Genomic DNA, 25,209 nt, shown 5'->3' with positions numbered 1-25,209 from the left:
TAAGCGCTCAGCAGATGCCATTATTATTATTATTATTATTAGTATCGAATGAATGAATGAATGAAAGAAAGAAAGTCAGGGGCCTCCCGCCCCGCCCTTCTGCCCCCACGCGTCATTTGGGTGCCCTCAGAGGCAGCCCCAGGCCGGACGGGGGCGCTGTCCCGCCCCACTGCTCGTCCGGAGCGGGGCGGGGCGGGGCGGGGCCGGGAAGAGGACGCAGCGACTGAGCATGTGCGAGCCGTCCCGCCCCCCGCCCTCCCCGCCCTCCCCGCCCTCTCCGCCCATGCGCACTTGGAAGGCTCGGCCGCGGGGAGCGGGCGAGAGGCTCTCGCTGCCGCCGCCCTGTCCACCGCCGCCCCAATAAAGTTCGTTTGAAACAAAAATAAAAAACCCACTGAGCTGGGAGGAGCGACACGACGGGAGGAGAGGAGGAGGAGGAGGAGGAGCAGCAGCAGCAGGAGGAGGAGGAGGAGGAGGAGGAGGAGGGCGGCGGCGGCGGCGGCGGTGGCGGCGGGAGGGGCTGGTCCTGGTCCTGCTGGTCCGGTGAGTCGGAGCGCGTCGGGGCTCCTCCGGGCTGCCCTTCGACGGGAGGAAACTTTTTCCATCCCGGCGTCGTGCCTCCCGGGGATCCGGGACGTGGCGGCGGAGGGCGGGCGGGGCGGTGTTGCCTCTCCTCCTCCTAGTCCTCCTCTCCTTCTCTCCTCTCCTCCTCCTCCCCTCCTCCTCTTCTCGTCGTCCTCCTCTTCTCTTCCTCCTCCTCCCCTCCTCCTCCTCCCCTCCTCTTCTCCTCCTCCTCTTCTCCTCGTCCTCCTCTTCCTCGTCCTCCTCCTTCTCCTCCTCCTCCTCGTCCTCCTCCTTCTTGACCTCCTCCTCCTTCTCCTCCTCCTCGTCCTCCTGGTCGTGCTCCTTCTCGTCGTCGTCCTCCTCCACCTCCTCCCCTCCTCGTCCCCCTCCTCGTTCTCCTCCTCCTCCTCCTCTCTTCTCCTCCTCCTCCTCCTCTTCCTCCTCCTCCTCTTTCTCCTCCTCGCCCTCCCTTCTCCTCGCCTCCTCGTCCTCGCCCTTCTCCTCTTCCTCCGCTGTGTGTGTGTGTGAGCCTCGGAAATGTTGGGGCTTCCCTGCGGCGGCCCCGGCCCAGTCCCCAGCCCCTCCCGGGCATCCCCTCCCCAGCTCCTAGGGAAGCAGCGTGGCTGAGTGGAAAGAGCACGGGCTTTGGAGTCAGAGGTCATGAGTTCGAATCCCAGCTCCGCTACTTGTCAGCTGTGTGACTGGGGGCAAGTCACTTCACTTCTCTGGGCCTCAGTTCCCTCATCTGGAAAATGGGGATGAAGACTGGGAGCCCCACGTGGGGCAACCTGATTCCCCTGTGTCTCCCCCAGCGCTTAGAACAGTGCTCTGCACATAGTAGGCGCTTAACAAATACCAACATTATTATTAGGGGCTTTGATGTAGAGGATGCTGCCCCCGTGTCCCCCCGTATCCCTGGCCCGGGGCCTCTGTTGGATGCCTGACCATTCACTAGTATTTATTTAGCGCTTACTATGTGCAGAGCACTGTACTAAGCGCTTGGAATGGACTTCTTTCGCTCGACTGTCTCCCCCTCCTTCTGAGCCCGTCGTGGGGCAGGGATGGTCCCTATCTGCTGCCCGATTCTCCATTCCAACCGCTTAGTACAGTGCTCCCCTCTTTCCCCCCCCCGCCCTTCTCCTCCGCACTGTGCTCATTTGTATATATTATTTGTTACCCGATGTATTCATGAGGTGTACATCGCCTTGGTTCTGTTTATCTTGGTGATGTGGTTTTGTTCTCCTTTGCTCTGCTGTCCGTCTCTCCCCTTTAGTATTTTTTAGTATTTTTGTTTTTATTGAGCGCTTACTATGTGCAGAGCACTGTACTAAGTGCTTGAAATGTACAAATTGGTAACAGATACAGTCCCTGCCCTTTGACGGGCTTACAGAGCCCGTCGTTGGGCAGGGATGATCTCTTTCTGCTTCCCAATTCTCCACTCCCAACTGCTTAGTACAGTGCTCCCCCTTTCCCTCTTCTCTCCCAACGCCCCCTGCTCTCCCCACTTCCCCTCCACACTGGGCTCATTTATATAAACCATTTGTTATCCGATTTATTTTGTTCATGAGGTGTATATCTTCGTGATTCTGTTTATCTTGATGATGCTGTTTTGTTCTCTCTTGCTTTACTGTCTGTCTCCCCCGTTTAGACTGTGAGCCCGTTATTGGGCAGGGATGGTCTCTCTCTGTGGCCCAATTGTCCATTCCAAGCACTTAGGACAGTGCTCTGCACATAGTACGTGCTCAATAAATACTGTTGAATGAAAGAATGAGCCCATTATTGGGCAGGGATTGTCTCTATCTTGCCCAATTGTACATTCCAAGCGCTTAATACAGTGCTTTGCTTTGCACACAGGGGCTCAATAAATACGATTGAATGAATCCATGTGAACCCGTTGTTGGGCAGGGATTGTCTCTGTCTGTTGCCGAATTGTACATTCCAAGCGCTTAGGACAGTGCTTTGCACACAGTAGGCACTCAATAAATGCAATTGAATGAATGCATGTGAACCCGTTGTTGGGCAGGGATTGTCTCTGTTATCCATTTGTACATCCCAAGTGCATAGTACAGTGTTCTGCACACAGTAGGTGCTCAATAAATATGATTGAATGAATGAATAAAGCCGGGCTTCAGTGCATGTGACATTCCACATCCCTGCGCAGGGCCCAGGTCGCCGCTGCCCCCATCACGCTCTGCTCCTACAGAGCGGAGTGTAAGCACAGCGTATTTTACACTCTGATGTAAGGGGCCCCGCCTTGTACCCTACAGAGCAGAAGGGCTTAGTGGAAAGCGGCTTAGGGGAAACAGCGTGGCTCTGTGACAAGAGCCCGGCCTTGTTAGCCAGGGGACGTGGGTTCTAATCCGGCCTCCGCCATTTGGCTGCCCTATGACGCTGGGCAAGTCACTTAAGTTGCCTCATCTGTAAAAAATGGGGATGGGGACTGTGAGTCCTGCATGGGACAACCCAATCACCTTGTATCCACCCTAGGGCTTAGAACAGTGCTTGGCAGATACTAAGCGCTTAACAAATACCATCGTTGTTTATTATTATTTACATTGGTGGAAACCCTGCCATATCGACGTGTTGGAGGTTCAGTCCTGGCGGACAACGTCAGGCTCTCTAAATGGGAAATGGAGCATCTTGTCTTTAAGCGCTCAATGCAGTGCTTTGCACACAGTAAGTGCTCAGTAAATACACTTGATTAAATTGTTCCCCGGATTTAATGCCCTAAGCACCCCTAGAGTAAGGACTGACTTTTTTTGGTATTCGTTAAGCACTTACTATGTGCCTGGTGCTGTACTGAGTGCAGGGAGTAGATTGAAGCTAATCACAGTCCGTGTCCCATAGGGCGTTTGCAGTCATTCATGTGATCATATTTATTGAGCACTTACTGTATACAGAGCACTGTACTAAGCGTTTGGTAAGTACAGTTCAGCAATAAAGAGAGATGATCCCTGCTTAAACTGGATTTACAGTCTAGAGGTCGGAGTGAAACAGACATAAAAACAAGTGCCCCATTCTCACCTGTCCCGCCATCAACTCCTGGCCCACGTCCTGCCTCTGGCCTGGATCGCGCTTCCTCCTCACATCTGCCAAACTAGCACACTTCCCCACTTCAAAGCCCTACTGAGAGCTCACCTCCTCCAGGAGGCCTTCGCAGACTGAGCCCTCCCTTTCCCTCTGCCCCTCCTCCCCTCCCCATTGTCCCTGTTCCCTCCCTCTGCTCTACCCCCTTCCCCACCCCACAGCACTTGTGCATATTTGTGCATATTTATTACTCTAATTCTTTTATTAATGATGCGTATATATCTATAGTTCTATTTATCTATTTTGATGCCGTTGATGCCGGTCTACTTGTTTTGTTGTCTGTCTCCTCCTTCTACACTGTGAGCCCGTTGTTGGGTAGGAATTGTCTCTAACTGTTGCCGAATTGAACTTTCTAAGCACTTAGTACAGTGCTCTGCACACAGTAAGCGCTCAATAAATACAATTGAATGAAGTAAACAGGCATCAATGTAAATAGAATTATAGATATATCCATGTATATATACGTGTTGTGGGGTGTGGAGGGGGCGGAAGGAGCAAAGGGAGCAAGTTGAGGCGATGCTAAAGGGAGGGGGGAGCTGAGGAGAAGGGGGTGCTTAGCCTTAATCCCCATTTCACAGATGAGGTAACTGAGGCACAGTGAAGTGACATGCCCAGGGTTACACAGCAGACTAGTAGCACAGCCAGAATTAGGGCCCAGGTACTTTGGACTCCCAGGTCTGGGCTCTGTCCTCCAAGCCAAGCTGCTTCTCCACTCCTGGATTTTACATATAGCATGTATTTTGGATACGCAAAAGGTGATAGTAAAAATCGTGGTGTTTAAGTGCTTGCTAATGGGCCACCCTCTGGGCGGCGAACTTGTCTGCCAGTTCTGTTGTATTGTACCCTCCCAGATATTTTGTACCGAGCTCTACAGGCAGTAAGTGCTCACTAAGTACCATTGATTGATTTTGGATAGATACAAGGCAGTCGGGTTGGACAGAGTCCCTGCCCCATATGCGGCTCACAGTCCAAGCGGGAGACATTCTACCACTCTCCCCACCTTCATAACCCTCCAAGTGGTCTTCCCTGACAAAGCTCCCATTCCTTCCGTCTGCCCTCCCCTCTGCATCAACTAGGCACTTGGCTGGGTACCCCTAAGCATTTTGATTCCCCAGCCTCACAGCAGTTGTGTGCCTATCCTTATACTCTTATTTTTCTGATTTGTAAACTGTAGTAAGCTCCTTGCGGGCAGGGGTCTTGTTGAATAAACTCTGTTGTATTGTACTCTCCCAGGCACTTAGTACAGTGTTCTGCCCACATGAAGCACTCAATAAGTACCATAGGGTGGTTGAAATGCCACTTAATCCCCATTTTACAGATGAGGAAACTGACCAAGAAGATGAGCGACTTGCCCAAGATCACATAGCAAGGAAGTGAAAGAATTGGGATTAGAACTCAGGTCCTCTGACTCTTAGGCCTGTTCTGGTAACACTAGATCACCCTGCTTCTCAATTATATAATTAGAATGCTATTGAGAACAATATAGTTCTTTTTAAAAAAAATCATGTTTTTAAGGTATAATTTCTTTATCCTTAACTTTTTGCAACAGGTTTCCCAGAAGTGAACCTGACAGTGCCTAAGTAAAGGTAAATCAGAAGAAGTGTAAGGGCAAGGGCATAATTGTAGGGAGCTTGATTTTATAGTTTGGGAACCAGTCAGTCAACCAGTTGCCTATGTTGCGTGCTTACTGTGTGCTAAGCACTTGGAATGGTGCATTATAATAGAGTATATAGACATGATGTTGCTTCCAAATCCGCCCAGTCTCCCTTTGAGACCTTGAGCACTAACTACACCCCTCTGATATGCCTAGTTTACTAATCAGATCCTACTTAACGGAATTCATGAAGATTCAGAGTTGGCAAGCATTTTTTTAAAGTTACATCAGTGTTAAGTGTCACTGGCAGAGTTTTATGTTTTTTTAGGAATTTTAATTATTCTGTGTGATGAAACTCTTGACCTAACACACATAGTGTTCAGTACAGTGTGTCATTAAGAAGGGGAAATAGAGTAGTAATTATAGTCATATTTACTGTGTCTGAAAATCCATCAGTATTTACAAAGCACTTCTTTGTTAACTAGTTTTATGATACTGAAGTATTGCAAAACAACTGTCTTTGCTACTCGTTATGAGTTACCACATTGTTTGGCATTATGCACTATGGTATTCAGGTTTAATTTTCCTTGCTTCATACTCTTATTTCGAGGGCACTGAAATTTTAGCAAACATCACACTAAATGAAATATCAAAATATTTTCAATTTTCTCAACAGGCATTTCAGACTTGTGAAATAACGCTTGGAAACATTTGTTGGGTTTAGGGGCAAGTATATTCAAATACTGAACTTAAAGCGAAAATCTTTCTTCTATAATTTTGCCTGAAGGGATTTTGATACTAAACTGCATTCAGTGTTTGGCTACTGAGTTCTTAAAGGTATAGTCATTTGGTGATTAGAACGAGAAATCGGGATTGGGTTTAGATCAGTATAAATTTCAATCATGTTTATTGAGCACTTACTGTGTGCAAAACACTGTACTAAGCGTTTAGCAGCGTACAATATAACAAAGTTGGTAGGCCTGTTCAGAGTCAGGATGTGAGTGAGAGGTCGGTGGCAAGATGGATGAGATGGAGGTTCATTCATTGTTGTACTTATTGAGCGCTTACTGTGTGCAAAGCACTGTTCATTCAGTATGTAGGTTGACGTTAGGGGAGCGCAGTGTGTAGGGTTAGTTGTAGTGGGAAATCAGGGAGGTAAGGTAGGAGGGGGCAGGGTGACTGAGTGCTTTAAAACCAATGGTGAAGAGTTCCGGTTTGATGCAGACATGGACGGGCAACCACTGGCTGTTTTTGAGGAGTCGGGGAACGTGGACTGAACAGTTTTGTGGGAAAATGATCCAGGCTGCAGAGTGAAGTATGGACTGAAGTGGGGAGAGACAGGAGGCGGGGAGGTCAGCACAGAGGCTGAGATGTGATGTGATGTCAAGATGGGATAGGATAAACGCTTGGATTACGATGGTAGCAGTTTGGATGGAGAGAGGAGGGCAGATTTTAGCGATGTTGGGAAGATAGACCAGAGAGGACTTGGTGACAGAGTGAATATGTGGGTTAAATGAGTCTGGGGTACTACCAAGATTGCAGATGTGTGAGACGAGTATGGCGGTGCTGACCACAGTGATAGGAAAATCAAGAAGAGGGCAGGGTTTGGGTGGGAAGGTGAGGAGTTCTGTTTTGGACCTGTTAAGATGTCAGTAGGATGTCCAAGTAGAGATGTCCTGAAGGCAGAAGGAAATATAAGACTGCAGAGAAGAGGTAAGAACAAGGTTGGAGAGATAGATCTGGGTATCATCTGCCTAGGGATGGTAGTTGATTGAAGCCATGAGAGCAAATGAGTTCTTCAAGGGAGTGGGTGTAAATGGAGCATAGAAGGGAACTCAGAACTGAGCCCTGAGGGATTCCCACAGGTAAGAGCTGGGAGACAGAGGAGGAGCCCACAAAAGGGAAGCAGCATGGCCTACTAGAAGGAGCATGGGCCTGGAAGTCAGAGGACCTGGGTCTAATCTTGGCTCTGTCACTTGCCTGTCGTGTGACCTTGGTTAAGTCATTTAATTTCTCTGTGCTTCAGTTTCCTCATCTGCAAAAATGACAATTCTATACCTGTTCTCCCTCCTGCTTAGGCTGTGAGCCCAGTGTGGGACCTGGTTATCTTGTGCCTATCCCAGCACTTAGTGCAGTGCTTGGCACATAGTAAGGGATGAATAAATACCACAGTTGTTGTTACTACTATCACCATCATCGTTATTATTAGAGTGAGAATGAGCGGCCACAGTGATAGGAGGCGAACCAGGAGAGGACAGTGTCAGTAAAGGGAAGATTGTCATAAAATTGTTCTATATCACCCAAGTTTCCAAGACTTAATTATGTTCTCTTTTCAGTGTTATTTATTTAAGCATGCTGGCAGTATATCCCTGAAGTTACCAGATACCAGATACCAGAGGAGTAAAACAACACAGGACAAGTCAGGGGAAGATTGTAGTTACTAATGCTGTCTACTCATATGGCTTTCTGCTCCCAAGAAGGAGGCTGGTTGGACATAAATATAAAGGGGTAGTGCCCAGGTTCTTTGTTTTTTTTTTCCATTTTGTATTTCTAAAAAGCCTATTAAATTGCTAATTGTTGGGGGGTTTTCAGATACATCTTTCAAAGCAATTGTGATTCCCTAGTTGACTAGATATGCCATTGCTCTAAGAAAAATATCCCCTAATCCTAGAAGTAATAGTATTACGTGTTTACTCTGTGCAGAGTGCTGTACTAAGTGCTGGGAAAGAATACACAGGTGGGAGTTCAGGGACTCAAAGTCTAAACAAAACTAAAAATCTTAAACTGTTAATTCAAAGTCTGTGTTTTTGTGTGTCTTCCATTTCAAATTGACAAGGTGTTATGTGCCTATTGCAACCAAGAGCTAAAATCTGAAGAACTCTGTCTATTCCACTGGAAGGAGATACTTGCTGCTAAAAAAGTCTAAATCCAGGTAAATTAAACATCATTCATTAGGGGAAGTTGAATAAGGGAAAGAAATTGCTCTCTTATAAAGTTGATTGAAAGAATAGATGATGGCAGGTAAAATGGATAGCTAGAAATTTTAAAAATACCTACTTGGTGTATGACTTGCTTTATTTGGTATGTATATGCATTGTTAAAAAAAAATCAAGGATGGCTTCCTTTTAATATGATTTTTAAAGTAGTTTTTGCTCAATCATAATGAACATGTCTTATATTTTGTTTTACAGATTTGAGATAAAATCTGAATACCGGAAATCAGTGTTGTAAGGAAACTTCATCTCCAACACCAAAAATGTTAGAGGAGGACATGGAAGTGGCCATTAAGGTGGTGGTGGTAGGAAACGGAGCAGTTGGGAAATCCAGTATGATTCAGCGATACTGCAAAGGCATTTTCACAAAGGACTATAAGAAAACAATTGGAGTTGATTTCTTGGAGAGACAAATACAGTATGTACTTCACAAATATTTTTCTTACTGTTTGCTGACTTTCATAAATCGGTACCAGAATTAATGGGTACTTCTAATTAGACTAGCCATAAGTAATTATTTTAGCTTAGTTTGGTGTTTTTGACTTGGTTCCGTGAAAATAACGTTGAGCAAAAAGCCTAAACAAAATGTATCTTCCCTTGGGAAATAATGTCAGGTGCATCTTTGTGTACACAGGATCCAAAAAAATTGACTCAAAACAGTAGATCCTTCTAAAGGGATAAACAATGTCTAGTCTTATGCTGTCAAGTCATCTCCGACCCATAGTGACACCCCGGACACATCTCTCCCAGAACACCCCACCTCCATCTGCAGTTGTTCTGGTAGTGAATCCATAGAGTTTTCTTGATAAAAATACAGAAATGGTTTACTATTGCCTCTTTCCACACAGTCAACTTGAGTCTCTGCCCTCGACTCTTTCCCATGCCGCTGCTGCCCAACACAGAGTTGTCTTGACTTGTAGCAGATTGCCTTCCGCTCGCTGGCCACTGGCCAAGCTAGGATGGAATGGGTATGACTCTGCTTGACTCCCCCTCCTGTAGTTGAGACTGGTAGAGTAATGGAAACTCTCCAATTGTGATCCTGAGAGGGTGAAAAACAATGTAGTAAACACCAAATTTAATGGTCAAATAGCAGTGGTAATATACACAATTAATAAAATTTGGTATCATGAATTTAAACAAGTGCTACTGTATGTATATAGAGCTCCCTGTGGGCAGGAGACATGTCTACCAATTCTGTTGAATTGTACTCTCCCAAGCATTTAGTACAGAGCTCTGCACACTGTGAGCTCTTAAGAAATTCTAATGATGACGATAACAAAAAATTGTCACTATTGGCCCCACTAAGCTATAAGCAGATAAGTTGGTTTGATAGTCACCTGAGTCCAGACACTTCAACACATCTCCTTTAATCAATCACTGGTATTTATTGAATGCTTACTGGGTGGAGAACACTATTAAACACTTGGGCGAGGCCAGTACAACAAAGTTGTGAGAACTGATCCCTGCCCATTCATTCATTCATTTAATAGTATTTATTGAGCGCTTACTATGTGCAGAGCACTGTACTAAGCGCTGCCCATAAAGTTAGAGTAGTCTTTCCAGTCTCCTCATATGTATTCTCTGCTTTCAACCAGATTGTTTCTATAATGCATTTGAAGTCGTGTTGAACCGAATCTATTTAAGAAGTAACCAAATTCAATGTGAGCATAGTGGACCTTAAACTGTTGGTACATGGTAGCTGTGCTGCGGGTCTGTGTCACATGTACAGCAAAATCAGCATGCTACTGTGAGGTGGAAGGGCACTTTAAGAAAAAAACTGGTACTTAAAATTTAATAGCCCTATCATAAGTGCTAAAAGAAGATTATTTTTCCAGGGGTGGCTGGACTGATTTTTTTTTAAATTATTGCCTTGAGTGTTGACCAGCAGGGCCACATTGATCCAACAATGGGTTGATTTGTGCAAGGGTTGGGAATGTGTGGGACACACAGGGGGCCGAATCCAAGAAGGTAGTGGGAGCAATTGCTCCCTTAACTTTTGAATTGGATACAAAGTCTTGCTTTTCTGAGGTCTCTTTGACAGACTTGAGAGTTTCCAAGCCAATCTGGAATATCCCAAAGTGGCAGCATTCTGACCTGTTAGTTCTTTGAATCAGAAAAGGGAATGCTGATCTCCATCACTTACAATAGGTTTCTTTTTTACATCAAAGCTCTGGGACGGAGTTCAGCACTCATCACAAAACATTTGCCCTTTGTTTAACCAAAAATTCTCAGCCTTTTCAAAAAGTGATTTTGGGGACTTTTCCTTTTTTCATCCAACTGCTGGAAAAAAAGACTACTAGAATAATTTTTTCAGTAAAAAAAAATATAGGTTCTCAGTGACTCTTGGACCACAGTGCCACAGGATCTCTAAGGTTTGGGCCGCTTTGAGCCCACTGTTCCCACCACCTCCATGGGTGGTTGGAGAGAGGCCCCCTTCTGTGTTGTAGGTCTCTGTCTGTATAGTACTGTCAAGATGGAAATAAACTGAAGTCAGCACTCTGTTAGCTTTAGGGATCCTTCTCTCTCTCCCCAATGCCCTTGCTCACATCTCTTATAAGGGATGCTGCTGGGACTCTTTGGAGCAGTGGCATAGCTGTTACAACTTATCTTCCACTTTCACCAACTGCCTAGGGATTTTACACCTTTTAAAGAAATTATAAGTGAACCGACTCATTTTCATTTGAAGTCGTCTCCTTCACCCCCAGTTCTATGCAGTTCTACAAATAGTAATAATTGTAGGATTAAGTGCCTACTGTGTGCCAAGCACTATACTAAGCCCTGGGTTACATGTAAGATAATTAGGTTGGACATATTCCCTCTCCCACATGGTGCTCACAGTCTAAATAGGGAGAAAATATTCTCCCAAGCACTTAGTACAATGCTCTGCACACAGTAAGCACTCAGTAAATACAATTGATTGATTGAATCACATTTTATGGACAAGAAACCTGAGGCCCAGAGAAGTGAAGTGACTTGCCCAAGGTCATCCAGGAGGACAGTGCTCTGCACATAGTAAGCGCTCAATAAATACGATTGAATGAAACTGGCAGAGCCGGGATTAGAGCATCATTTCTCCTAGGCCCATATGCTTCTTCCATTACCTCCTCTTCCACCCCTCAAATACCAGTGTAGAGTTTTGAAACCTGGGGTTACTAAGCAAGGCCCTCTTTACCTGCTCTTCCTCCTGGCTGAACTACTTCAAGAGCCCTGTGTGTTCCACCTGAATGTCATAATGACTATCCTCCCTGCATTGTTTCAAAGTACCTCCTCTTGAAAACACCTTGCCTAATATATAAACCCCTGCTTGAGAGAGAACCTACTGGCTCCATTGTCAGCACAGCCAGTTTTTATAGGTGTTCCTTAGGATGTTTTTCTTCCACCTAACCACCTACTAGGATGGAAGGAGGTGGGTCAGGGTGTTTTATGTCTGCATTTATCTTGGTCTATGTGTGAAGTCCCCTCTTAGGGTTGCACCTGGGGAATTTCCAGTACTCTACTAGTCTCGGCTATGGGGGGGAGAGTCAAGCAGAGGCCTGTCCATTCCATTTCTAGCTTGAGCAGTGAATAGCGTGTGGAAGCCAATCTGCTACAAGTCAAAACTCACCCTTGCTGGGCAGCAGCGGCATGGGAGAGAATCGAGGGAAGAGACTCGAGTTTACTGCCTGGAAGGCGGCAATGGTAAATCACTTCTGTATTTTTACCAAGAAAGCTCTATGAATACACTACCAGAACGATTGCAAATGGAGATTGGGGAGTTCTGGGAGAGATGTGTCCATGGTGTCGCTGTGGGTCACAAATGACTCGATGGCATAAGGCAAGACAAGGTGTGTGAAGACATAGTTTCCCAGATTATGCTGGTCTCACATGGTCTGGAATCCTCACCTAGATCTATACTGCTGATTTGTATGTTAGCTTGTGGTCTGCTGTAAACCCCTGAGTTGTTCACAATACGTACAGACTTTCCAAGATCTTCAATTCATGCTTCAACAGACCTATAAAACAGTATGTGACGTTTTAAGAAAGCTATGGAAAGAGCACTAGTTGCCATGTTTTATACTTCTCTCATGAATCAAAACGGAATGTGTTGCATTTGTTATATGAAATCAAAGGAATATGTTAGGGAATTAGAAATTCATTGTGGAATTTGGAAAAAATCCTTTGAAACCGTAGCAAAAACTCTTTTTGTAACCACATTAAAGGAATATTGTTGGGTAGGGTAGATTAAGCCTAAAGCTAAGAAGATGAAGGAAGACCTTTTCTTGTGGTGTAAATGACCCAAACACAACATTCTTTGTATTTGAAAACTGAGAAGTGAAACTGTCCGACCTAGTTCTACTTTGACTTGGTTGAAATGAGGAAAAAATAAAGTTTTTAAAAAACTTAAGTTGAAAAGCAAAGGTAGTAAAATAAATGCTTTTTTATTCAAATCCTCTAAAAATACTGTGTTTCATTTCAGAGTTAATGATGAAGATGTTAGGCTAATGTTGTGGGACACTGCAGGCCAAGAGGAGTTTGATGCAATAACAAAGGCCTACTATAGAGGTAAATTGAATTATTTATTAGTTTCATTTTCTCAGAAATACGAGCCTTCCTTTCGTTGGCTAAACTCCCCGTTACAGAATTTTCCTTAGAATTGTGATCGTTTCACCACTTACAGTTTCTGCGTGAATGACAAAGCAGCTTCTTATTTTAGAGGTTAAAAGGATTGAGGCACTGTGAAAGGTGGCTTGCTTCAAGTCACACATGTCACATGGCCAAGAGGAGAATATACTTCCAAAATAGTCAAATGGAGCCCCATACAAAGCCATATTCTAGAGGAACAGTACTCTCTGGTGGTCTTGGAAACTCTCAGCAAATGACTAAATTCAGGGTTCTGAACCTTTGAGCTTCAAATAAGCCTTTAGAGGAAAACCTGCTAAATTTGGGTTCTAAATTTGTAGGAAACAGCTGTCTACCTTATAAGGGCTTTGAAATGTAAAATCAGGCACATGATTTGTAAGCCAGAAATGGCAAGATTTGCCTTTTAATTTCCATTATAATAATAATAATGTTGGTATTTGTTAAGCGCTTAGTATGTACAGAGGGAGTTTTTACTCCAGAATTTTTTTTCTTTGATTAGGGTCTCTGCAAGGCATCTTGTAGGTGTAAATACTCTTATCTGAAAATGAAGATCCCTGATAAATCTATATCTAACCTCACATAAAAATCTACTGAAGCTTATAAAGGCAATTCTTTTATTTTAAGTGGTAAAAGTAGCTACCAACTGCAGCAGAAGAAAACAAACTTTCTGATAAGCAGCTTAAGAGACCTAAGCTCTTTCAAATTCAAGAATTTTTTTAATTGAGTTATAAATAGATTCTAAATTGTGTATTACGATTTCAAATATGATTTCAATTTCCTTGATGGTTTTGTTTCAGTTCTTATTTTGCTCTTGTACTGCTTTCTCAGTTTTAATTGTTTTTGTTCCACATTTTTGATTAAAAAACCCACTTAATATCTGTGTGAAGGAGTATAAGAAAATCGTTCCTTGATGGAGACACACTGCAGACAGCTAACTGCCTTGACAAGTTTCATGCTAGTTTGAGTGGCTCCTGGTTTGAAGACCCTGGTGATTAGCAAGTCCCTTGGGAATTTCAGTTTGGCAAATGGGACCTGCCAGACGTTTTGTTCATATTACCCAGGGTTTTTCCTTGGGAGTTCAGTATTGGCCTCTGGGATCATGGTCTGGGTGACAGCCAACCATAGTTGAGAAGGCAAGATGGTTGAGAAGGTGGGTAGGTTTCTGGTTAGGGAATTTTGAATGGGGTAGGTGAATTTCGGGCTCCCTCTAATCAACCAGGGTGCTACTGAAAACAAATCAATCAGTTATATTTACTGAACTCCTAATGTGCTCAAAGTTCTACACTAAACACTTAGGACAGTACAATAGTTTAAGTAGGCATGATCCCTGCCCTCAAGGAGTTTACAGACTGGTGAAGGATCTTACAGTCTAGATCTCCCTGCTTGTTGCTCATGTCCTCCCTTTTTCTAGGCTCACCCCATCTTCAAAACCCTGCTAAAATCACATATCCTCTAGGATGCCTTCCTTAGCTACTTTCTACTTAAGTCTGTACCCAGTAAACACTTACCCCCACTTCCCTTCTCCACAGCACTTCCGTACAGATTCTTATATCCTGTTGCTTTCCCCCACCTGTAATTTATTTTACTGGCACTCAGTCAGCTCTTCCCCTCCTACCTTACCATCCAGATATCCTACCGCAACCCAGCCCTCACACTTAGCTCCTTTAATGCTACCAGACCCATTGTACCTCAGTCTTGTCCTTCTTTCTGCCAACCCATACCCGTGTCTTCCCTCTGGCCTGGAACTCTTCCCCACTAGATTATAAACATCTCGAGGGCAAAAGGATCATGTCTGCCAACTCTGTTTTACTCTTTTAAGTGCTTAGTACAGTGCTCTGCACATGGCAAGTGCGCGATAAATACTATTAATAAAGATGATATTGCCAGCCAGATGCTCAATGGAACTTCTCTATTGACCACAGCTGCCTTAGGTTAAACACCTAAGCAGGAAAGACTTTGAAGTGCCTGTCTTGTATCACTTTTTGGGTGATGAGTGTAGCCAGGTTACCATTTTCTTATAATGAAGACTTTTTTCTTTCAAGATTGTGCTTTGTTTTAAGCAACTTTGAAAATCCAGTTATCCGTGAGTTTTCCAGCTACTCAGGGTGATATCTGCTCTTTAAAATGTCCTCCCTAAGGACTACTACATCAGAGTAGCTGACTCCATTACTGTATAGCAAAATTGGCCCCTATAGTGAAATATTTTTTAGCAACACTAGCTTTCTAGGCTGAGTCATGTATAAGAATTAAATCCTCAATAAGTACTCTTCAATGTTCTGAGTCATCTACTTTGGTATTTTTGTTTTCTTAGACTGGTATTGTGCTATTCTAGATCTTGACAAATCATACTTTTTATCTGTTTTTCTTTGCCTGACAGTTAAATAATACATTAAAATTGCCAGCTATACTTTAAAATGTTATCTGAAGTGGGCTAATGTTGTGCACTTCTTAGTTTATTGTCAGATCTTTAACATGTAGGTCTTGAAAGCATTAATGAATGGCAAAATAACAAGGGACTGTGAATATATAACTATGATTTATTAGAAATTAGAAGTTTTCCAGAGTCCATTCTCTATGCTACCAGATAGAAAATGTCAGGTTTTTTAAATAGCATATATTTTTCAAAGTGCTTCATCTCCACACATATCCCCTGTGAAGTAAGGGCAGACAAAATGATTATCCTCATTGTATAGATGAGGAAAGTGAGGCACAGAGGAGTGAAGTGACTTGTCAGTGTCACTGAGCAGGCCAGTAGGACTGTGTTTATTGCTATATTGTACTCTTCCAAGCATCCAAGAAATACAATTCAATTGAATTGCTGAGGCTCAGCACAACTCTCCAAACTCTCATCCCTATGTTCTGACCAATAGACCACATTGCCTCCCATGCTAGAGAGCCTCTGTCCCCTGCTTCACACTTCATCACAGTTTTCATTTTTGTCACCTGATGGCAAAATCCAACCCTCTAGATCGTAAGCTCCTTGAGGGCAAGGGATCGTGTCAGCCAACTCTGTTGAATTGGACTCTCCCAAGTGCTTAGTTTAGTGTTCTGCACATAGTAAGCTCTCACTAAATACCATTGATTGATTGGCAAGGTTACTTGAGTAACTTTTGCCCAGCGCTAGATTCTGGCTCTAGCCTGAGCAGCTCAGGATGTGCCCATTCTGTGATACAAGGGTCTTGTGCTATCTTCATCACACTAGGTAGTTTCAGCTTGACTCATTTATCCAATAGTATCTGTTAAGTGACTACTCTATGTAGAACACTGCTTTTTTTTTTTGTCTTGTGCCATTGAGTCATTTCTGACCCATAGCAACACCACGGACACATCTCTCCCAGAACTCCCCGATCTCCATCTGCAATCGTTCTGGTAGTGTATCCTTAGAATTTTCTTGGTAAAAATACGGAAGTGGTTTACCATTGCCACCTTCCACGCAGTAAATTCGAGTCTCCACCCTCAGCACTCTCCCATGCTGCTGCTGCCCAGCATGGGTGAATTTTGACTTGTAGCAGATTGTCTTCCACTTGCTAGCCACTGTCCCAGCTAGGAATGGGATGGGTAGGCCTCTGCTTGACTCTCCCTCCCGTAGCCCAGACTGATAGAGTACTGGAAACTCTCCAGGAGCGATCCTGAGAGGGGAGTAGAGCACTGTACTAGGCACTAAAAGGCACAATCTCTACTCTCAACTAGTTCACTAGTTTAACTAGTAATCTTACAGGGGAATACATAAATCATCCTGGGAAGGGAAAAATACTTGGAGCAGAAACCATGAGTCCACTTTGATAGTCTGAGGGAGGAAGAGGTACAACTTGATGGGGGATGTTTCCACCACCACATAGGACTGAAGTGGGAATGTTCTTGTTCATTAACACATCAAGTTGCTAAGCACAGCACTGGCTATCTCTTGGATAAAAGAACAATACGGTTCCTACATCATACTTATCTGGGCATGTGCTTTCCAAAATCTCTAGATTTTTATGTCAACACTAATGGAAATCAAAAATGATACTCATTTCAGTCTTACTTTGGCCTACTATTTTCATTGTAGAAAAGTCCAAGGTTTTAAATTGTCTCCCAAATAAGCTATTTTATTATTATTATTCCCCCAACAGGCCTTGATTTGAAGGTGTCAAAAAATTGAATTGGGCATCGAAGCTGTGGGTGTGTGCATTGATGCATGGAGTGTGTGCTGATGGCAATGCCTATTCTTGGAATATCTGCCCAACTACCATAAAGCAGTGTGGAGAAGCAGTGTGGCTCAGTGGAAAGAGCACGGGCTTTGGAGTCAGCGGTCATGGGTTCGAATCCCGGATCTGCCACATGTCTGCTGTGTGACTGTGGGCAAGTCACTTCACTTCTCTGTGCCTCAGTTACCTCATCTGTAAAATGGGGATTAAGACTATGAGCCCCACGTGGGACAACCTGATTCCCCTGTGTCTACCCCAGCGCTTAGAACAGTGCTCTGCACATAGTAAGTGCGTAGCAAATACCAGCATTATTATTATTATAAAGCAGTTTTTGAAAGGAAACAGTGTGGCCTAGTGTAAAGAGCACAGGCTGGGGAATCAAAGGACTTAGGTCTAATACTGGCCCTGCCATCTGCCTGCTGTGTGACCTTGGGCAAGCATTTAACTTCTCTGTGGCTTAGTTTCCTCATCTGTAAAATGGGGATTGAATATCTGCTCTCCCTCCTTCTCTCCTTCTGTGAGTTCCATGTGTGACAGGGACTGTGTCCAACCTGATTATCTTGTATCTACCCCAGCGCTGAGAGCGGGGCTTGACATGCAGTAAGTGCCTAACAAATACTATTATAATATTGTTATCCTCATTAAGTCATTTTAGCCTTTTTACCTCCCAGCTCTGTTCCACTACTCGGTTGTCACCTAGGTTGACCACAGGGAAGTCCCCAGAGTCAAAGCAAGTTGAGGTGAGAATTCAAGGCCACCAGAACTCCCTGGCAACAGCCTTCTCTGGCAGACTCCTGGGACAATGTGGAGACATACATATGCTCTCCAGAGCCCAAGCTACATTTTTTTATAGGGTCCCAATTCATCTACCATTTTGGTTTGCAACAAAAAGTAGTGTAGTGCAACATTTTCCTATCTCTGACCATTAATGGTTTCTCACATACCATTAATTCCATTAAGACCTGAATCCACTTGGGCCTGAATTTCTTTGTTAGGTTTGCTTCAAGTAAACACAGCCTTTGTGTGTCACCTTATAGAAAGTAGGAAAATGAATATACAATTAATAATGGTGGTATTTGTTAAGCATTATATCAATCACTGTACTAAGCATTGAGTTAGATGGAAAATAATCATAAAGTCCCTAATCAGGACACAGTCCCTGTCCCTATTCAGGTTCACAGGTTATGGAGAGATAACAGCCCGTTCCCGAGGAGAACGTAAAGAATATAATTCTGTGTCAAAGCAGTAGCCATAGCCCATCTATTCTTTCTCTCTCTCTACTCTCTCTCTCTCCCTGCAAATTATATATATTATATATATATAAGGTATATATAAATATATATGTAGCTATCTGTATATATTTTCATTCAGTTATGAAGAAAACAGCACTGAGTGAAATTTTCTCATGAGTGAATGTGTGGGTAAAGAGCAAGCCAGCCATAGTACCAAAGGCTACATGGAGGAAGGATGTGAAAATTGCCCTCCTTGACATTCATTTTAAAGGTTATGTTTATCCTCTGATATCCCTAATTTTCTCCTCTATGGAGCTCTCAGTCATCAATTTATCTAAACTTTTACTCTTTATGGAATAAAGCTTTATTAAAACCCATTGATCAGGAAAAATGGATTTTGAATAACAGGATTTTTACATTTTATTAAGGAGCTAATATTGAACACAATAGTAATTGTGGTTTTTGGTAAATGCTTACTATGTGCAGAGCGTTGTATTAAGCACTTGGAAGAGTAGAATATAGTAGAGTTAGTCAATATGTTCCCTGCCCAAGAGGAGCTTACAGTGTAGAGGGAGAGACAGTCAATATAAGCAAATAAATTAGGGATATGTACATAAGTGCTGTGATGCAGAGGGTGGGGTGAATCAAGGGTACTAAATTCAAGTGCTGGTGCTTTAATCTGTTCAGAATGAAGGAAACAGCTGGACATGCTTGTCCAGCTGGAAGGGGCAGAAGGACATTTCAAAAAGAGGGTATATTAATACCCTCATGGTGTTCTTTGAATGCTTACTTTGTGTTGAGTTCTAAGCCCTTGGGAGAGTATAGTACAGGTGGTAGACATGATTGCGGCCCTTCTGATAAGATTTGAAGGTAAACTGAAAGGTACAAATGTGATGGTCAAAAGAAAATGAAGAAATTGATTAAATAGAAAGAGTGGGTTGGGAAGAAGGCCTGTTGCTCCCATTTCCACTCCTCCAACTCCCTTCTCAACCGTCTGCAGTTCAGCTTCCACCCTCTTCAACCACCGAAACTCTTCGTGCCATGGACACTAATGACAACTTCTTTGTCAGTGGATTCTATTTAACCTAAACCTCCTCTTCAGTCACTGCAGGAGAGGAAAGAAAGAAATCAGACAATTTAGACCTATCCTGGAGTGTTCCCTCAGTCCCTCAGGGCTTCTGTTTTAAATTACGGTCTCAGTATTGGCGGCAACAAGAAGTGCTGCTCTGTCTCTACCAGATATCAGGAAGCATACCAGTTTCCTTCACAATTCTCAAAGCTTCTTTGCCACCATTCCATAAATTGCACCAGAAAATTCACTGCTGCAACCATTAGCTCTCATATAAAAATAAATGGTATTTAAGTGCTTACTATGTGCAAAGCGCTGTTCTAAGCGCTGGGGGAAACAAGCTGATCAGGTTGTCCCACGTGGGGCTCACAGTTTTAATCCCCATTTTACAGATGAGGTAACTGAGGCACAGAGAAGTTAAGGGACTTGTCCAAAGCCACACAGCTGGCAAGCGGCGGAGTCGGGATTCGAACCCATGAACTCTGACTCCCAAGTCCGGGCTCTTTCCACTGTACCATGCAAGATGATGCATAGCCTAGTAGCAAAAGCAGGGCCTGGGTGTCAGGGGACCTAGCTGTGTCACTTGCCTCCTGTGTGATGTTGAGCAGTCACTTAAGTTCTCTGTGCCTCAGTTTCCTCAGCTGTAAAATGGGGATTCAATACCTATTTTCTATTTTAAGGCTGTGAGCCCCAAGTAGAACAGGAGCTGTGTCCAACCTGATTAAATTGTATCTATCCCAGAGCTTAGCACAGTGTTCATTAGTACATAAATACTACAGTTATTATTATAGTAGATCATGCCATGCTTTGAAAAATAATGTAGAACTTTCTTTGGATTTTTTTTAATTTAAAAAAGGAAAAATCACTGACTATATATGGCAGTCTGCTTAGAGGCAGAATGAACTAGATGACCTCTTGAGAAGCCTTTCAATTCCATATTTCTATAAAATGATCTTCTTTTCAAAGGTGCTTAACCTCCCTTTTTTGCAGATTTTGTCGGGGGGTTTTGTTTACAATAGTAAAGTTATGTGAGGGAAGAAGAGAGCCTCATTTCTAATTCTGATAGAGGGCTAAGTAGGAAATTTAGTGCAAATTGGTAATGCTTTCATTAACAACTCTTAATATCATTTTCAGCTGTGATGAGGCCTTTTTTCCCTTGCCATCCCAATTTATATGGTTAATGACTTATTTTGAAGTGAAAGACTGGTTGGCCATAATTTGAAAACAGTTCACATTTCCTAACAATAAAATGCCTGCCAAATAATCTGCTGAAAATATTAACATTGCCAGTGACAGTGTGTGGTAATGTGTAGGGAAAATTTCCCCTTCTACCCATCTGAGTAAGTTGTTTTTGATGTTTTCAGGAGCCCAAGCATGCGTACTTGTGTTTTCCACCACAGACAGGGAATCTTTTGAAGCAGTTCCCAGTTGGCGAGAGAAAGTAGTAACTGAGGTTGGCGACATCCCTTCAGTGCTTGTGCAGAACAAGATTGACCTCCTGGATGATTCTTGCATCAAGAAGTAAGATGGCTACCTTCATTTTTCACTTTGCAAAAGCCAGGCATTTGTTATTTTGGTGGGCCACATTTTGGAAAATTACATATAAAGACAAAAAAAAATCCAGGGAAACTATTTGTATGAATAGCACCAGAGTTCTAATATAAGTCTAACTCAAGTGGGAGAAATTAAGGCTTAGTTTTTAGCACGCCTGTTTCTTTGGTTTTTTTTGTTATTAAAATCACAGGAACCTAGATACCCATGGATGCTATGAACAATAACATCAAGTTGAGGGGATTTTGACAGCAGATTTTGTTTAAAGTTTGAACAAACTTTTATGTTCATTCCCAACATGTGAAATTTGACACTGTTTTATATTTAGCTCTTTTATTGCAAAAGGAACAGCTTATTGCTTATATTTTTAAAATCTTTGCTCTGTATGTGGAAGGCATATGGGGCTTTTAACATTGAGAGGATTGTACCTGTAAATCAAGAATATCTCATTTAACAGTGTTGGAATTCAGGAAAATTAAAATGGAGTGTTATCGTCAAGTATATACATACTGTTGTCAATAGCCAACTTAGCCTTTTTGCCGTGCATTTTATGGCTCTTCTGCGACCAGAATTAGAAAAGGCTGTGGGAATAATAGTTAATAGGTTTTCACCCAGTTGGGTTTTATTTTTATGAATAGCAGTGAGCATTCAAATAACACCTGTTGTTAAAATCCCTCTTCATGCATTCACCACCACTGCTATGGATGAGTGAAATTATTCCACATGCTTCATCATCATCAGTGGTATTGAGTGCTTACTATGCACAGAACAGTGTACCAAACACTTGGGAGAGTACAATACATCAGAGTTAGATATGTTCCCTAACCGCAAGAAGGTTACATTCTAGAGGGGGAGACAGAAATTAAAATGAATAAATTATTTGTGATTTATAAATTTATAGTAATTTATAGGGAGGTACATAAGTGCTTTGGTACTGAGGTTGAGGTGAATATTAAATGACCAAAGATCACAGAGCCAAATTCATAGATGACACAGAAAAGAGAGAGGGATCCGAGAGAGAGCTTAATCGGGAAAAGCCTCTTGGGGGAGATGTAACTTTACTAAGGCTTTGAAAGTGGGAAGAGTGGTGGTCTGGTCATATATGGAGAGGGAGGGAGTTCCAGGCTAGGGGGAGATTGTGGGAAAGGGGTCACTGGCAAGATAAGCAGTTCGGGGCTCAGTGAGTAAGGTGGTGCTGGAGGAGTGAAGTGTACGGGCTGGGCTTTAGTATGAGATCAGTGAGGTAAGGTAAGAAGGGGAAAGCTGACTGAGTGCCTTAAGGAATTTCTGTTTGTTGTGGAGGTGGGTGGGCCACCACTGGAGGTTCTTGAGGAGTGGGTAAATATGGACTGAATGTTTTTGTAGAAAAATGATCAGGGCAGCAGAGTGAAGTATGAACTGGAGTGGGAGAAGTGAGGCAGGGAGGTCAGCAAGGAAACTTGATACTGTAATCAAGTTGGGATTGGATCACTGTGGTAGCAGTTTGGTTGGAGAGAAAGGGCAGATTTTAGCAATGTTGTGATGGTAGAACTTAAAGGGCTTAGTGACAGGTTGAATAGGAGAGATGAGTTGAGGGCAACACCGTGGTTACCGGCTTGAGAGAGGGAGGCTAGTGGTATTGTCTACAGTAATGGGAAAGATAGGAGGAAGACAGGGTTTGGGTGGGAAGATAAGTTCTCTTTTGGACATGTTAAGTCTGAGGTATTGGCAGGCCAACTTTAGTACAATCTCATCCTATCCCAACTGGATTACTGCACCAGCATCCTTTCTGATCTCCCAACCTCCTGTCTCTCCCGACTTCAGTTTATACTTCACTTTGCTGCCCAGATTATCTTTCTACAGAAACATTCTGGAAATGTCACCCCCCTCCTCAAAAATCTCCAGTGGTTGCCTGTCAACCTCCATATCAAGCAAAAACTCCTCACTATTGGCTTCAAAGCTCTCCATCACCTTACCTTCCTATCTCACGTCCCTTGTATCCTTCTGTATCCCAGCCCACACAGTCTGCTCCTCTGATGCTATCCTTCTCAATGTGCCTTGCTCTCGCCCACATCCTGCCTCTGACCTGGAATGCCCTCCCTCCTCTGTCCGCCAAACTAGCTCTCTTCTCCCCTTCAAGTCCTAATGAAGGCTCATCTCCTCCAGGAGGCCTTCCCAGGCTAAGCCTCTCTTTTCCTCAGCTCCCTCATCCCTCCCCATTGCCTCGACTCACTCCCTTTGCTCTCCCTCCCCGCTTCACAACACATATGTATATATGTATATATCTATAGCTCTATTTATATTAATGTCTGTTTACTTGTTTTGATGTGTATATATCTATAATTCTATTTATATTGATGCCTGTTTACTTGTTTTGATGTTTGTCTCCCCCCCTTCTAGACTGTGAGCCCGTTTTGGGCAGGAATTGTCTCTGTTGCCGAGCTGTACTTTCCAAGCGCTTAGTACACTGCTCTGCACACAGTAAGTGCACAATAAATATGATTGCATGAATCAATGACATCCAAGTAGAGATGTCCTGAAGGCAGGAGGCAACATGTGAATCTGAATCAGACTCCAAATCAAATGGGCAGAATAGCTTTTTAGAAAGTTCAACCACCTTCCCTTAATAGGAAGCTGTAAATAGAAGTTGAGTAGAAATTGTCAAACTATGTTGTTAAACAGATTTTTGCCTACTCTTTTCTGAATCGCTATGCAGTGAGGAAGCAGAGGCCCTGGCCAAAAGGTTAAAGTTAAGATTTTACCGAGCTTCTGTGAAAGAGGACCTAAATGTAACAGAAGGTAAATTGCTTGTATTACACATTATAAACCAAAAGGACAGTATCCAATTGTCCCTGCCGTTTTTCCTGCTATTATTTCTTTTTAGGAAATGAAACTAGTTTTTTCAACTGTACATCCTTGCTCTTTGTTGCTTTGATTAGGAGATCAATTTGCATGTTCACTTAGGTACTTTCAGCTCTCTACAAGGGTAGCATGGAGATCATAGAACCCAGAGCACTGGTGGGGAATGGGAACATTGTGGCATGAACATGGAGTCATAGAGGAAATGGGTGTTTTTAATAATAATAATAATAATGTTCGTGTTTGTTAAGCGCTTACTATGTGCAGAGCACTGTTCTAAGCACTGGGGGAGATACAGGGTAATCAGGTTGTCCCACGTAAGGCTCACAGTCTTAATCCCCATTTTACAGATGAGGTAACTGAGGCACAGAGAATATAAGTGATGCCCACAGTGTATGAAAAGTGACTGATAGCTCTCAGTAGTAAATGCTCTGCCCTGTCCTTCCCTGTATATCCCAAGATTGTCTGGAAGTCATGAAATCCAGGTCAATTACCTCTTCACTTAAATTTGGGAATAATAAACATCCATTATGTGGCTTGATTTGGGGTTGTTTTTGTTATCTAGAGTCGATCCCTTTGTACTTTTTTACGCCAACCCATTCAGGGTGGAAATATGCTGATGTACTTCAAAGTCTTAAATGATTATTGATTCTAGTTGCATTTGGCATTTTCCTCCATTAGTAGCCTAGCAGCATTAGCCATCGTCACAAATACTTTCAAATTTAGTATTCCTCATACGCCTATTTTAAGTAGGCTACATGCCATAACATAATACAAGTATAACTTTTTTTAGATTAATGTGCAGTTAAGGATGCCTTTGCTATTTGCACAGCATGAAATACACAACATGATTCTTTTGTTTTAGTTTTTAAATATTTAGCTGAAAAGTATCTTCAGAGACTCAAACAACAAACAGCTGAAGACCCAGAGCTGGTGCATACAAGTAGTAACAAAATTGGTAAGTCCAGTAATCATTTTAGTCCAAGCATCTCTTGCTGACTCCTGCAGTTTTTTCATTTATGTAGGTGGCCATTTCTACCCCCTTTGAATGCTGCTCATATCCCAAATCCTGGTAGATTCTAGAATCCTCTCCTAGAATCAGGTCCTTCCTCTCCATCCAAGTTGCTACCACTCTGGTCCAAACTCATATCCTGCCTTGCCTGCTGCATCAACCTCCTTGCTGAACTTCTTGCATACTTCACTTGGCTGCCCAGATCATTTTTCAAAAAAATTGTTTCGTACCCGCTCCTAAAATTTCCAATGATTACCCTTCAATCTCTGCATCAAAAAGAAACCCCTTTCCATTGGCATTAAGGAATTCAGTCAGCTTTCTCCTTCCTTCCTAACCTCACTCATCTTCCCCACAACCCAGCCTGCACACTTTGCTCATCTAATGCCAGCCTAATTACTGTGCCTCAGTCTCATCTCTCACAGCTGAGCCTTTGCTCACATCCTCCCTCTGGCCTGGAACTCT

General features: G+C 43.2%; 1 protein-coding gene and 1 non-coding gene across 2 annotated transcripts in view; one reads left to right on the top strand and one right to left on the bottom strand.

Moving 5' to 3' along the window:
• Positions 1 to 490: 490 nt before the first annotated feature.
• RAB23 (RAB23, member RAS oncogene family) overlaps positions 491 to 25,209 on the top strand; it is a 30,054-nt gene continuing 5,335 nt past the window's right edge. The window contains exons 1-7 of the mRNA XM_029067413.1: positions 491 to 543; positions 8,082 to 8,177; positions 8,437 to 8,656; positions 12,695 to 12,780; positions 20,711 to 20,867; positions 23,593 to 23,675; positions 24,601 to 24,693. Coding sequence (XP_028923246.1) covers positions 8,502 to 8,656; positions 12,695 to 12,780; positions 20,711 to 20,867; positions 23,593 to 23,675; positions 24,601 to 24,693 — 574 coding nt within the window. The 5' untranslated portion in view covers positions 491 to 543; positions 8,082 to 8,177; positions 8,437 to 8,501. The remainder of the gene's footprint in view (positions 544 to 8,081; positions 8,178 to 8,436; positions 8,657 to 12,694; positions 12,781 to 20,710; positions 20,868 to 23,592; positions 23,676 to 24,600; positions 24,694 to 25,209) is intronic.
• Positions 16,360 to 16,497, bottom strand: LOC114817182. Its single transcript, XR_003765019.1, has one exon. It is a non-coding gene; the product is annotated as a small nucleolar RNA SNORA7 (small nucleolar RNA).

The sequence above is a fragment of the Ornithorhynchus anatinus genome, chromosome 1 (assembly GCF_004115215.2).
Source record: "Ornithorhynchus anatinus isolate Pmale09 chromosome 1, mOrnAna1.pri.v4, whole genome shotgun sequence".
NCBI lineage: Eukaryota > Metazoa > Chordata > Mammalia > Monotremata > Ornithorhynchidae > Ornithorhynchus > Ornithorhynchus anatinus.
Note: the sequence above shows the minus strand (reverse complement) of the source record. Positions and strands in the feature narration are given on the sequence as shown.